Here is a 15442-nt window from a genome sequence, read left to right as displayed (position 1 = left end):
TCAAGCATTGTTAACAAAGCAGCGGTAGCAGCACCACCAGTTATAGATGAATATTCTATGTTTGGATCAGGATTGTCAAAGAACAACGCGATTAGAATACAAGACTTGGTAAAAAGAGGAAATGGACTTTTGATTGCATGAGGATCTAAAAAATTCTACGGATTCGCAAGCGAATCTAATAAAATTTTTTTTCTTTGATGTATAAAAATGGCAAATTCCGATGTTTTAAATTTTACAGAAGAGATTATTGTGGATGAAGAAATTGAGAGATTCGAGTTTCATGAATACGAGCCAGTGAATAAGAATATAAACGTGGATGGAGAAATAAGAATCAATATTGAACAGCAAGATTTGTTCACGCTTCCATCTGAGGCTTACCTTTTGGTTGAAGGAAGACTTTTAAAAGCGGATGGAACTTCCTACGCTGATGCTGACGTCGTTACTCTTGTTAACAACGGTATCATGTATATGTTCAGTCAGATTTCTTATCATTTGTCGAATCAAGAGGTGGAGACCATTTACGAACCTGGACAAGCTACCACCATGATTGGATACCTCAAATATCCAATAGAGTTCCAATTGTCTGAAGGAATGAATCAGCTGTGGCAAAGAGACCAAACAGCTTTAGCAGATCTTGTCAACAACACTGGATTTAAGCAAAGACAAGATTACATCATCAAGCAAGCTGAAGAAAAAGGAACGTTTTCGTTCTGCATTCCTTTAAAGCACATTTTTGGATTTTGCGATGATTACGATAAAGTGCTCTATGGATTTAAGCATACACTTACTCTTGTGAGAAAAAGCGATAGTGATGCTATTTTTAGAACAGAAGCAACAGCTGCAGGAAAAGTAGATCTAACTAAATTATCTTTGTTTATGCCTCATGTCACACCCTCTGTAGCAGCTAGCAACAATCTTTATAAAATCATTGAATCAAAAGTAGATTTTCCCATTTCGTTCAGATCTAGACAATGCGACACCGTTGCCGTTCCTGTAGCCAACAACTTTAGTTGGACGCTAAGCGCAAAATCTGGTAGTGAAAGACCGAGATATGTCATTGTTGGATTTCAAACCAATAAATCTGGAAGTCAAGTAGAGAATCCTTCAGTCTTTAATCACTGCGACTTGAAAAACATGTATGTCACCTTAAACAGTGAAAGGTATCCTGCTGTTGATTACAATTTAGACTTTAATAACAATAGATTTTCAAGAGCATATAGAGACGCATGCAAGTTTGACAATAGACTTTATGGGATAAACGAGCTTATATCTCAACCCAATTTGACTGCTCTAAATTATAGATACATTTGTCCTCTTTTTGTTTTTGACGTAAGCAAGCAGGCAGAGAGGTTAAAATCAGGAGTGGTAGATATGAAAATAAAAGCTACATTCAATGCAAACGTTCCTGCAAACACTCAGGCCTTTGCTGTCGTCATTTCCGATAAATTGTTTAGACTTAAATCAGATGGAAGCAGAATGACTATTCTTTATTGAAATGTTTTTCAAAATAATATTTTTTTTAAATAAAAAATGAGATATACGAAAAAGGATTTGAAAAAATTACTGAAAGAAAACGGAATTTCCAAAACGTCAAACAATAAAATGTCATTATTGATGCTTGCGATTGAAAACAACTTGATTGATAAAAACGAATGGATTAAAGACGTGAAGGAAGATCGACCTGTGGGTAGACCGAAAAAGGATTTAAATCTGTTAAAAGAAAAATAAAATGATACAGTTTTTTCCGTTTTTTCTAGAATGTAGTATCAAAGAGACTGACATAAATAAAAAAAGACATCTTGAGCTTCTTGCATTTGGAAAAACAGGTGTGTTTTGCGAATCTGTTTACGTTACTGAAAACGGAAATTTTAATATTCCAAAAGAGTACAGTGATGAAGAGAGAGACAAGCTTTACCTACTTGTATGGAGTGGTGAGACAGAATATTCACGAATGGAAAAGAAAATCAAAGATCATATCAGTACTTGGAAAGTCTTGCCTAAAAAAGAAAAGCTAAGAATGATTGACAATTATGTGCTTGGTTTGGATTGTGATTTCGAGGAGAAGAAAAAAATTTCTGGAAATCTAAAAAGCGCAATTTTAAATCATTCGCTTGGTTCCAATGACATTGTGTATGAAAACTTTAAGATCCTTCGAATCCATGTAAATTCTTCAGATGTTGGAAATGAAAAAATTGATTTAAATAAAATCTTGATATAATAAAAATGCCATACACAAGAAAGTTTTTGAAAAATTTGTTAAAAGAAAATAATGTTTCCAAAACGTCAAACAATAAAATGTCTCTCATGATGATTGCTGTTGAGAACAACTTGATTGATAAAGATGTCATTTTGGAAAACTCGAAAGAGGTTAGACCAGTTGGAAGACCGAGAAAAAATGAGAAAAAAGAAAAGAAGCCTCTTGATCCTAAATATGTTAGACTTGGTTTAATTAGAAATAATCCTTTAAATTTAAAAATAACTCATGTTGATACTGGTGAGGTGGTGGAATACAAGTCTGCTTACGAGTCACTGAAAAAGACGGGTCATGGATGGAATTACTGTGAATGTAGAAATGGAAAAGTAGTAGATGGATACAAATATGAGATTTCTGGAGTAAGAAGTTTTTAAATTCTTTATATTGAATTTAAAAATGAAAAATGGTATAAATAAAAAATTTATATTAATAAAATGGAAAACAAAACGGTGAAAGAATTAAAAGAAATTGCTAAAGGGCAAAAAATAAGAGGATACTCTAAAATGAGAAAGGGAGAACTTATAATGGTTTTACAACCTCCTAGAGTTTTCTCTGCTCCTGCTGCTTTTCGTAGACCTACTGTGGTTAGGTTTGTTCGACCAGCTGTAAAAGTTTCTGTAAAGCCTGTAAAAGTAAGGTTTGCTGTTGGTTCTGAAAGACCTGTTCCAGCTCCTCGTTCTGTAGTTAAAAGACCTGTTCCAGCTCCAAGACTAAGGTCTAGCGACTTGATTTCATTCGAACCTTCTACTCTCTTGCAAAATCAGGTGACAAGAGATGAACCCTCTATTATTAACACACCGGTTGTCGATTCAACAAACGTTATTACACCTATGCCGGTTCCAGCACCAAGACCTGGTTTATTTTCAACTCTGACGAGAGTTACAAAAAGTGTGGCATCCTATGTTAAAAATAAGTTTAATGATGTTAAAGAATGGATAGAACCCTACGTTCCTGAAGTAGTCAAGAAGAATGTAAGCAAATCAGTGGAACAAATTGATAAAAAAATACAGTCCATCAAATCACTTGTATTAAAAACAGAGTATAAACAACCTGTACCAAAACCAATTAAAGTAAAGTTTAAAATGACTGAACATTCAGCGGAGCATGCTGTGAGACAATTTTCTTATAGACCTTCTTCTCGATATAACGACCTTGCATACTTTTTTAATTTGGTGAGAGAGTCTGCCATTCAAACCATGGAAGGAGAAAGAAATACAAAGGTAAGAATTATTTTAACATGTGAAATGAAATCTGTAAGCATGATGACTGGTGAAGAAGTGACTCGGGAAGCAAGCTTTTCATCAAGATCGGATATTATTATAGCAGCTACAGATGTAAGAGAACTCATGGGTGAGATGGAAGAAAAAGTCTTGGAAAGTAGTGTTAAATACAACGCTTTAGGTTCCAATAGTATCCTATCTAAGATTTTAAGAATGGATATAAACTTTATCGATTATACACCTCTCAGCGGTGGATCCTACATTGAGCTGACTGACGATCTAAAAGACAAAAAGGCAATCATCAACATGAAAAACAACGACAATCAATGCTTTAAATGGTCAGTTACCAGAGCGTTGAATCTGAAAAATAAAAACAACGAAAGAATTGATGAGGACTTGATTGAAAAGTCAAAAGAGCTGAATTGGAAAGGAATGGAGTTTCCTGTGAATTACCATAATATTAGCAAGTTTGAAAAAAATAATCCAGACATTAGCATCAACGTTTTTGAGTATGAAAATAAAAAACCCAACCCTTTGAAAATATCTGACTTTCTCGATCGAAAGCATAATGTTGTTTTGCTGTATATTAAAAACGAAGACACAGAACATTACTGTCTCATTAATAGTTTCAGTCGATTTGCCGGCTCCTCAGCATCAAAAGGTAAAAGAAAACAACATTTTTGCAGAAGGTGTCTTCAACGTTATGATCAAGAAGAAAAGCTTCAAAAACATCGAGAAGATTGTTATAAAAACGCACCAATGAGAATTGAACTTCCTAAAAAGGGTTCAACTCTTCAGTTTAAAGGCATCGGAAAGTCAATTAGGGTTCCATTTATCGTATATGCTGACTTTGAAAGCTTTATCAAGCCTATCGATGACAACACTGAATATAATAATAAAGAGTCTTACACAAAAAAGTTTCAAAGACACGTTCCAAGTTCCTTTTCCTATTACATCAAATGTTTTGATGAAACCGTTTTAGAGCACGATCCAGTCATTTCCGAATCGTCAAACGAGAACCAAGACGTGGCTCAATTTTTTGTTGAAAATTTGGAAAGCGCAATAAAAGAACTTTTCGGAAAAATCGAGAAAAAAAAGATGGTTTTTACAGAAGAGGACAAAAATAATTTCAATTCCGCAACAGTTTGCCACATTTGCAATAAAAATCTCAAAGACGACAAAGTGCGCGATCACTGTCATTTTACTGGAAAATATCGAGGAGCGGCTCACGACGATTGCAATAAAAAATTTCAAGTTCCAAAATTCATCCCAATCGTTTTTCATAACTTGTCTGGATACGACGCTCATTTGTTCATTAAAAAATTAGGTGGAAAGATCACTTGTATACCCAACAATGAAGAAAAATATATCAGTTTCTCGAAAAAAATCAAAGTGGGAGAGTACATTGGAAAAGATGGAAAACCAAAAAACAAAAAAATTGAATTGAGATTTATCGACAGCTTTAAATTCCTTTCCTCCAGATTGGATACTTTGTCTAAAAATTTAAAGCCAGAGCAGTTTAAAAGCCTTGCATTACATTTTGAAGGTGAAAAATTTAATTTGCTTTGTAAAAAAGGCGTGTACCCTTACGATTGGGTGGACGGATTCGATAAATTTCAAGAAACGCAATTACCGCCAAAAGAAGCGTTTTTCTCAAAACTTAGACACGAGAGAATAAGCGACGAAGAATACGCGCATGCGCAAAAGGTTTGGAGTACGTTTCAATGCAAAACGTTCAGAGATTATCACGATTTGTACAACGTGTCGGATGTGTTGATACTGGCAGATGTCTTTGAAACTTTTAGAGACACTTGTATGAAACATTACGGTCTTGATCCTGCTTGGTATTACACCTCCCCTGGTTTGGCTTGGGATGCTATGCTAAAGAAAACTGAAGTTGTAATAGAGCTTATAACCGATATTGATATGCTCAACATGATTCGAAAAGGAATACGCGGTGGAATCTGCATGATCTCCAATCGACATGGAACTGCTAACAACAAATACATGAGTGATGATTATAAACCTTCAGAACCTTCGAAATTTCTTCAGTATTTAGACGCCAATAATCTTTATGGATATGCTATGAGCAAACCCCTTCCAGTTAGAGGATTTAGATGGATGGCTGAGGATGAACTTTTAAATTGGAAATCCATGCCTTGCATTCTCGAAGTTGATTTAGATTATCCTGAAAGTCTTCACGATTTACACAATGATTACCCTTTAGCTCCTGAAAGAATGCTCGTTGGAAAAGTGGAAAAGTTAGTTCCCAATTTAAACAACAAAGAAAAATATGTCATTCACCATGAAAACCTAAAACTCTATGAACGAATGGGGTTGATCACTACTAAAATTCATCGAGGTATCACCTTTGAAGAAGAACCTTTCATGAAGAAGTACATTGATCTCAACACCGATAAGAGAAAAGAAGCTACAAACGAATCTGATAAAGAATTTTTCAAACTCATGAACAACTCTGTCTTTGGGAAAACCATGGAGAATATTCTAAAACGCGTTGATGTTAGACTCATTACCACGAGAAAAGAAGCTATAAAATTATCTAAAAAAATTAAATATAAACGAAACACCATTTTTGATGAAAACTTAATCGCGGTTCACATGGAAAAGGTATTTGTTTTTTACGACAAACCTGTTTTCTTGGGAATGAGCATCCTTGACATCAGCAAAACCCTCATGTATGAACATCACTACGACTACATGAAACCTAAATACGGGGATAAGCTGAAATTACTCATGACTGATACTGACTCGCTCTTTTACGAAATAGAAACGGAAGACTTTTACAAAGACATTGTTGATGACGTTGAAAGCAAGTTTGACACGAGCGACTTTCCTAAAGATCATCCTGCCGTTCAAAACTTTGCATTTGACGTTGGGTTTAAAAATAAAAAGGTTATCGGTAAGTTTAAGGATGAAACCGGCGGTAAGCAAATTAAAGAGTTTGTTGGACTTCGTCCTAAACTCTACTCTTATGAGGTCTTTAATGAAAAAGAAGAACACAAAAAATGCAAAGGAATTCAGAATTGTGTAGTTAAAAAGCACATCACTCATCAAGATTATAAAGAATGTTTAATGACTAAAGAAGAACAGCTCAGAAAAATGAACGTCTTACGATCTCATCATCACGATGTCTACACCGAAGAAATCAACAAAGTCGCACTCAGTGCTAACGATGACAAAAGAGTCATTTTGGAAGATGGAATACACACGTTGGCTTATGGTCACTACAAATTGAAAAATCGGTAGAGACAGAGGAAGAACACGGTGCAGAGGAAGAAGCAGAACCAAAGACAGATGCAAAAAGCTTGATCGCAGAGTGCAGAAAGATTATCGACGAGACAAAAAGGTAAGTCAACAAAAAAATGACAATGCGTTAGAATTCACAATTCATGATTGCAGAAAATTAAAAACACGACGCCATCTTGAATTCATTAACTATGGAGAAAACTGTCAATGAGCCAGAATCCGCAATTCATAGTAGTTATATATATATATATATATATATATATATATATATATATATATATATATATATATATATATATATATATATATATATATATATATATATATATATATATATATATATATATATAATATCATTTTTAAGTCTTATACTATATTTTAAAGCTTGTATATTGTTTCTTTAAGTTGATTTTAATCATGGAAAGCACAAAAAGGAACAAGAAAATAAAAAATAAAACTGCCTCTAGTTTTAACTCAAAGTTTACCCAGAAAGTGACAAAGATTAAGAGATTTCAGTGGTCTAGTGTTGATATGAAAAATGCAATTGCAGCTGTTGAAAATAGTTCAATGTCACAACGAGAAGCTGCATTACAACTCAATGTTCCCCGGTCAACTCTTGGTAAATACTTTAGAGGAGATTCAGTTCTTGGTGTTAGACCTGAACCTAGTCCAATATTATCTAGCAATTTAGAGAACAAGTTAGTTGAATATGCAGCAACAAGGGCTACACTTGGATTTGGATTTGGAAAAAGACAATTTAAAAAAATATGCTTCTGATTTAGCCATGAAACGCATTTTAAAGTTTAAACATTCAACTCCTTCAGAAAAATGGTGGCGCTCATTCAATAAGCAACATAAAAATTTAGTTTTGCGAAAGCCTGAAGGTACTTCATCAGTTCGCCATCAATGCATGTCTGTTCCAAAAGTAGCAAAATATTTCTATTCACTTCATGAAGTTTTGCAGGAGACTCATGCACTTTTAAAGTCATCTTTGATTTGGAATATGGATGAGTCCGGGTTACAGATGGACTTTAAACCTCCAAAAATAATTGCAAAAAGAGGTACAAAAAACCTTCAATCTCGTACAACAGGAAAACGTGAAACCATAACCATTATTGCTGCTATAAATGCTGCAGGTGATTTAGTGCCTCCACATTTAATAGCAAAAGGTAAAACAATTCTGTTCCACAAGCTTGCTTTAGTTCCGGTAGAAACTATGCGTTTGAAAATGCTGAAATAGAGGAAGTACAAGTAAAATGGGAACAATATTGTAAACTATTACAAATACAGTCAAAATAACTTACATCTTCGATACCTTTAAAAATCTTGTATATTTAAGTGACTGTTTAAATTACGATTAACTTACTTTTATTTTATTTACAAATGTTTTTTGGGAATTTCTTGAAAAAGTAATAATCTTTGAAATTAAAGTTCCATATGTTTCAGTTGTTTTTCCAGTTAGATTTTTTGTGCCTAGTAAGATTATAAGCAGTTGAAAATATTAACAGCAAAAAAAAAAAAAATTGACGGGGGTGTTTTGAGATATTGGGCCCCAAAGTTGGTTTATAGAAACTAGTTGTTTTATTAACTTTTAAGCATGTTCCTTTTATATTTGAGCATTTTAAGTACTTTTATTGAATTCAGCATCAAAAAAACATTATATATGTTTATTTTCATATTTTTGCCATTTTTGTTTCTTATTTTTTTAAGAAAAATGTTTTTTCAGAATGTTATGAAAACCGGGTCATTTGGGAACCAGGTCAATATTAAAATTGCAGTATCTTGTCAACCGCTCAACATTTTTAGCTGAAATTATGCATGTAATATTTTTTTATAATAAGGAATAATGTGTCAAAATATAAAACAAAAGGAAGACACATGGTTCAATGGACTGGGTGATTTGATGTGGAATTACCCTAATGGCTCTTAAAGATATTATGGTAGTTCTTTGAGTTGGTCCAGCAGTTGGAATTTGAGATAAGGGTACTCCCAGCCAAACAGATGGAGTATTTTTTTGATTGACAATTTCCTCCACGTACTGTAAGTGTTTCAAAACTTGGAGGCCAGTATAACTCACAGATAACAGTATTATTGGTAACAACTAAATTAGAGATTATTACATGGAAATTGATGCACTGATACTTTACTAGCTTCACTCGATATATATATATATATATATATATATATATATATATATATATATATATATATATATATTTATATATAGATATATATATTCATTTTGATAACTGTGACAAGCATACACACAACATTTTTTTGGCACGATGTAAAAACTTAATCTGAAATTAAAAAATATCTATTATTTGCTTTAAATGAATTCTAAAACTCCACGTTTAAATTATACGAGTTTGTTTTCATTACATCGTGTAAGAATAATTCACAATATATCATAAACAACATTGCATTTTCTCTTTTAAAAACAAGTCTAAACGAATAATTCTCTACAACCATGGCCTACTATAGTGACAGGCCGAGTAAACGTACGGCTTTTAAAAAAACTGTAGGCGAGTTGTTTTTTTTACGGAAGCATTCGTTTTTTAGGTTATTTAATAAATAGCTTCATTAGTTCATTAGATAGTAATTAATTTATCATAAATAAAGGTTTTTGTAACAAATAAAACCTCTTAAATGAAAAAAATCGTTTATTAAATGCAAACCGCATTTCATTATAACATAGTAAAGACTCACTTTTTATAGTACTAAAGCTCAAACATCTTTATGAAAAAAAACAACAACATAACTTTTCAAAATAAAACTACAATTAGTTAAAAAAAACAATATTATATATATCACGTTTAAGATAGTTTCAATATTTTCATTTTGGGTTCCTTTGAAGATCGCGGGGAGTAAAGGTGGCAACAATTGTTAAAAAATATATTGGCAAGGATTCTACAATGTTTTTTTGAAACATTGGTAAATCCATAAAAGTCAGATACCATCAAAAAGCTGTTAGATAAGCTAACACGACAGACACATTTGTAAAGATGGTGAAATAAAATGTACGAATAAAATATCCAATGGCAGATGTTATCACCAGGCAAAGTTAACCCACCATGAATAATCTCTCTGATATATTCTCCAAATTGGTCAAAACAAAATAATGTATCTTCAACTGGAGGATCTTCTCTACTGACATAGCCGGCAATACAAACCAAAGACATTTTAATTTCTTTAGACAAATTGCTTTCAATAACAGGAAGATTATGAAAAACATTCAACAAAGTATCATCTTGCATTACATAATTACATTTGTCACACAAATGACTTGATGAAACTTCTAAATCATTAGCTATGATACCAATATTTAAGCAAAGTTTTGTTTTTTTTATGTCAACTTTTTGCAATATTTGCTGAACATTTATAAAATAGGTACCACCTGATCCTTGTCGAAGTTTTCCAAATGCTTTCTCAATAGGGTCACTAGTAAAATGTCCTAGACAAACATACTTATGACTTGTAATTAGTAAATGTTTCACTAGTTCAACCATTCCACGACACGTATGGGAAAAAGCACAAGAAGTATCTTTGGTTAAATTTTTTATTCTTTGACCGTGTATTTCAGGTGCCATTTTTTCGACCATATCAGCCAAATTTAAAAGAAAGTTCAATCGTTCATCATTGTTTGATGAAAAAACAGCACGATTTTCATCTCTAGTACAAATGTTTTCATAAAGTCCTTTAACGTTAACAATTTTAAAAAATTTAATAAAAATAGATAAAAAAACTGTAGTGTCATCAACATTTTTTATGGATGAATGAGTTTTTAAAGCAGCTACAGTCTCATCACAAAATACTCTTAAACAAGTTGACACATTTTGACGTTCGATTGGTTTAGGAAAAATTGCAGTTTCATTTAGTTTAGACAGTTTTACAATAGCATCTTTTTCATGTTGAAAAAGTTTTTTAAGATCTGACCATTTTGCAGTTCTTGAAACACCTTCATAAGTAAAACATAGTTCTTGGCATTTTTCTGTAAGCCAATTATTACGAATAGATTTTATTAAATGAACAAAATTATAAAGAAGAAAAATATTATCATTAGTACACCAAGTATTACGGAGATTAAACATTCCAAAAAACTTTTTATTTACTTTATTATTGTTGCAAAGAATAGCAACAACAGAGCCACCACAATTTTTTATTGTTTCAATTGTTTGCATTGTTTGATCATACTGAAATTTAGCATCTAAACCTGTTACTGGTAATGCTTTATACAAAAACTATTTTCCACCAAACAAAGAACAAATCATTAAACCCAAAACTGTTTTTGCCAATTCATTTGGGGAGTTAACAGATTTACCAAAAATGTTACCTCCTTGATATGTTAACTGTGGTTTAACATAAATTTCATCAATTAGTAGAATGACCAGTCTTTGAGAAATAGAACATTTGTCAAAATACAACTTTAAAAATCATCATCTCCAACATTTCTAACTTTTGATGTCAATTTTGTCATCAGTGATATACTTGGTAGTTCATAGTCATCACGTAATCGAGAATAAAGTGTTCTTGACAATGAAAAATACTCAAATGCCCTGGCAACCATATTAGGAGAATATTTTTTTTCACCAATAAACACTAAGGAGTTCATACTTAACATCTGTTCAATGGTAATACTTTTTTTGTGATCAATTGGTAAAGAATTCAGATAGTGTATTGCAGCATGGAGACAACTAATACAGTTAATAGTATTTATATGATTGTAAGAAAGAGGTTTTATGGTGCACTTAATACCACAGTGGTAGCTATCAAAGGATAAATCATTTTTTATCTTTAAAATAAACTTTGGAACACCCAAGTTGTCTAATGTATCAGCAGATTGAAGATGTAAACAGTTTTCATAGATATTTGATATTATTGAAAAAGAAAAAGATATAGATTTAGACATTATTTTTTCACACAAATCATCAAAGGATGAAATATTGTCAGCTTTTACAAAATCTTCAATTTCATCAGGCACAATACTTCTAAAAGATGGTAATGCTTTACTTGTTGGTCTTGGTGGTGCCTGTGGAGTTGGAATTTGACTTGAGTTTACAGAAGAAAATACAGATGGTGGATATTTTGGTCTTAACTTTCCGTAAACTAAAACTTTTTCATAGTTTTTAGGCCAATGATCTTCACAAATAAAAGTATTTGGGCCATCTGGAATGTTATCTCGAGGTATAGCACTTATCCATCTTTTTCGTTCATCCAGATTTTTTTTATTTGGAAGGCGAAAAACTTTCACAGACTTTGTAACATCGTAGTTACCTCTGCATCCTGAGACACAACACTTAAAAACCATATTTTATGAATCTAATTATTTAGATCTAAAAAGAATGCAAATTTAATACACATGGGGACGTCCATAAATTACGTACGCAGTAAAACTAATGCTTTTGGACCCCCCCTCCCCCCTTGTACGCACTTGTACGCTTTTAACCACCCCCTCCCCCTCTGCGTACGTACGCGTTATTTATTAAAAAAGTATGACCTCCCCACCCACCCACCCAAAAAAAAAAAGTTTTCAAAACATTAAATACAAAAAAGATCAACATTTTTAGTTAGAGATTTTTCTGTACTTAACTAAAAAATGGGCAGTTATTAACGAAAGGAAAGAAAAATGATTTAGAAAGGATTCGTGTTGCGAGTATTTTAAATTTAGCTATTTATATTTCCACAAATGGTATCTTAAATAAATTGAAAATGTTATGGAAAACAGGCATGAACTCTGCTTCTAATCTTTCATTAGTAATCTTCTCACTGACTTCTTCACTTTCACTTAAATCACTCTCCATATCAATCTTTATCTTTTGTTTTTTGTGTGCTTTCTTGTGCCGTTTCATTGCTGCCTCGCTCGGCCAGTATTTATTGCATTTGTCGCAAATTCCGTTTAAAAGCTTTTTTTCCAATGATGGACAATACAGATCAAATGGTATAATTTTGTACTTTAAGCCTTCTGTAGGTATGTCTTGTAGCAAAAGCCTATGCGTCAGAGGTGCAAAGTTTGAATGGTTTGATACGTTTTTAAAATATCGAGACGGTTCCATCGCTTTGTAACCATTCTCGCAGTACTCGTAGATGGCCGGAAATGGAATGAAACGTTGGGGGATGGTATTCAGCCAATTTGTTTCAAACGATGAACAACATAACTTGTCCTGGCATTTCACAATTTGTAGACAATATCGCGATTGCTGGCAATGTTTCTCTACCCAAACAGGATCAGGATTCGGCGGTTTATATGCTTTTCCAACTGGTACTGCCCAGCAATTAACATGGTAACCGTCGATGACGGTTTTCTCCCAAACTTGGGATAAAACGTCAGCCGCTTTTTGAAAATTTTCTACCTCCAGTTCTTGGTTGATTGTCTTCCCAGAAGAATCAAGGTGATTGCCAAAATAATCATGGGGAAGAACTATTCCAGCCAAATCAAGAGAAAGAGGTGCCATTCTTCTTTAAATGGGGTTGAAGGCTGAAAGCCCAGCTGCATTCACACCATGAAGCAAGACATCTAAATCCAGCAAGCGGAAGAGATCAACAGCAGTTGCTAACGTTTTAGGGAAGCGTGGTGCCTCATCTTGAGCTCCATCAGTCTCCATTAACATAATTGGTTTACGTCTAACCAACTTGGTTTCAAAAAGCTCCCTAACATCAAAAGCATGTGTAAAAGCATTCGATATATCGTGTTTCCCACTTCTTATGCGTATGAAAGTGTCTCCACTGTAGGATACATTTCCATTATTGTTAACTTCGCATATGTCATAAACCGATGGGATTAACTTGTGCTGTGGGCCAACGACAAAGTCATGATCCATAAGTTTGACCTTGTATTCCATATGCATCAGCAACGGCGCTTGAAGGCTTGCAGCAGTAAGACCCAACGGTACCCTGGCTTTATCATCATTGGACATGAAAAGCACAGCTTTTGGACCAAACAATTTGCAAACTTCAAACATGTCATCAATAAAAGATTTGGCAAACATTCTATCATCATTTCTTTTTCGCAGTGAATTTTCTGGACGTAGTAGCTTCACAGGAACTGTGTTTACATGCTTTTTTCCTTCAGAAGTGTTTTCACGTTGTGGTAAAAGACGAAGGTACAAACCACTTCTACTCAAGTTGAAGCCTATTTTCGTCAGCTCTTTCTGAAGATCATCCAAAGTGGAGACACTGCGAAGACATTCTGTTCTTCGACGCTCGTCTGCTGCTGATGAACTTTGCACAACTTTTATGATTGTTGATAAAAGTTCTGGTTGATCAATTTCGAGCCGTGGTCGTCCAGGATGGTTTTGCATAAACTGTTTCAAAGCACTTGATACTTCAGGGTTGTTTTGACAAACTGTTTCGATGCTCTCTTTAAGTTTTTGTCTCCGTTTTCTTTGTCGTGCCGATTCACGAATCAATCTGAAAACAAAATATTACACAAATCTTTGATTCCGTTATAAAACCTTCTATACTTAAGGTTACCTGGATTCTGCGAACTTTGTAAATCCTCAATTAGAAATTCTTATTGACAATTTGAAAAACAAAATTTTGAAAGTTGCTGCCTGCTTAAAAGTTTGGTTTTTATGGCCAAGACGTCTTTCTATACTTCTAAGCTCTATTCGATATATCGCTTAACATTTACCTGTCCAAGTTTGTTTTTTCTCTTCTTATGCTTTCTTTCACATTGTCTAATTGTTTCCTAGTTACGGTAGACAAACCAGAATCGCGTAAGATTATCAAGGATGAAAGATCTGAGATTTTCTTCCGACTTTTAACTTGCGCCGGATTTGCTCTTTCCTTCTCGTTTGATGTTAAATCTAAATTAGGAAATACCCAAAAATAAACTATTATAAATTCTTGACAGTTATAGAGATTGGATGTAGAGAAATTGGTCAAGTTGTCCAATTATAATGAATAAAACTATGCGATTGCAATATAGTCGTACAAGGTAGTTAAATTACCAATTCGGTTGATTTCAATATATAAAAAATCACGAGAGAAAAAGTTTGTAAATTATCACAAAAAATGGCTTACTAAGTTCAATCCTTTCAGGTTCTGCCGTAGTTGCGTTCGGAAAACTTTGTATTTTATTTGACGAAGACGGCACTGGATGGATATCTTTTTTCTTTTTGCTAGGCGGTGATAAAGTATTTCCCCAGAATGACATGATTGATCCTTTTGACTTTGTTGCTTTCACTTTTAATTCGTTTACTTTTTTTTCATACAAAGACTGATCATATTTTACTATTTTCCACAATTCCTGTGCGTGCTGATACTGCTTTTGTTTTCCAAGTGTTGAATATGCTTTCTTATATAACTCAAGGCGCTGAAGATACTTTTTCTCGTTCCCAACAAATTCGTTCGACATCTTGGAAATAAGCAGTTTTTTTTTTTGTTGCAACGTATTCACCCAGTAAACATCGAACAGTTGGTAAGTAGTTGGCCCGATCCTAATAACCAACTATTAGCTACAGTTGGGCCAACAGTCGGCTATTTAGTTGGTACCGTGAAAAAAACGTAACGCTTTTACCAACACTTAGCCAACTGTTTTTAAACAATTGTTTGCCATTAACGGCCCAACAGTAATAAAACAGTTGGCTAACAGTTGGTACCATTACCGGCCCAACTATATGATTTTTTTTCGCGATTTCTTAAATTCACTTTCGCGCTTAAATTGAAAGTGCAAAAGTTATAAATCATGTTTTGAATATTG

At 33.4% G+C, this 15442-nt stretch overlaps 2 protein-coding genes and 1 pseudogene across 3 annotated transcripts in view; 1 reads left to right on the top strand and 2 right to left on the bottom strand.

Moving 5' to 3' along the window:
- Positions 1-11633, bottom strand: part of LOC149884966 (uncharacterized) — a 748071-nt gene extending 736438 nt beyond the window's left edge. Inside the window, exon 1 of the mRNA XM_090095984.1 lies at positions 9221-11633. The gene's annotated coding sequence lies outside the window, so the exon portion shown is untranslated. The remainder of the gene's footprint in view (positions 1-9220) is intronic.
- Positions 463-1494, top strand: LOC145183322 (uncharacterized). Its single transcript, XM_080058656.2, has one exon. The coding sequence runs from the start codon at positions 463-465 to the stop codon at positions 1492-1494; it is 1032 nt and encodes a 343-aa protein (XP_079914782.2).
- A 780-nt stretch (positions 11634-12413) lies between the features above and the next one.
- On the bottom strand, positions 12414-15009 carry LOC149884965 (uncharacterized; annotated as a pseudogene). The gene is made up of 3 exons (XR_016455048.1): positions 14764-15009; positions 14372-14546; positions 12414-14148 (listed from the first exon to the last, which is right to left on the bottom strand). The product of XR_016455048.1 is annotated as an uncharacterized LOC149884965 (transcript).
- Positions 15010-15442: the final 433 nt, after the last annotated feature.

The sequence above is a fragment of the Hydra viridissima genome, unplaced genomic scaffold, assembly GCF_058129835.1.
Source record: "Hydra viridissima isolate aposymbiotic clone 2 unplaced genomic scaffold, HvirCarnegie_v1 scaffold_8, whole genome shotgun sequence".
NCBI lineage: Eukaryota > Metazoa > Cnidaria > Hydrozoa > Anthoathecata > Hydridae > Hydra > Hydra viridissima.
The sequence above is the reverse complement of the archived record's forward strand: the minus strand, read 5'-3'. Positions and strand labels throughout refer to the sequence as shown.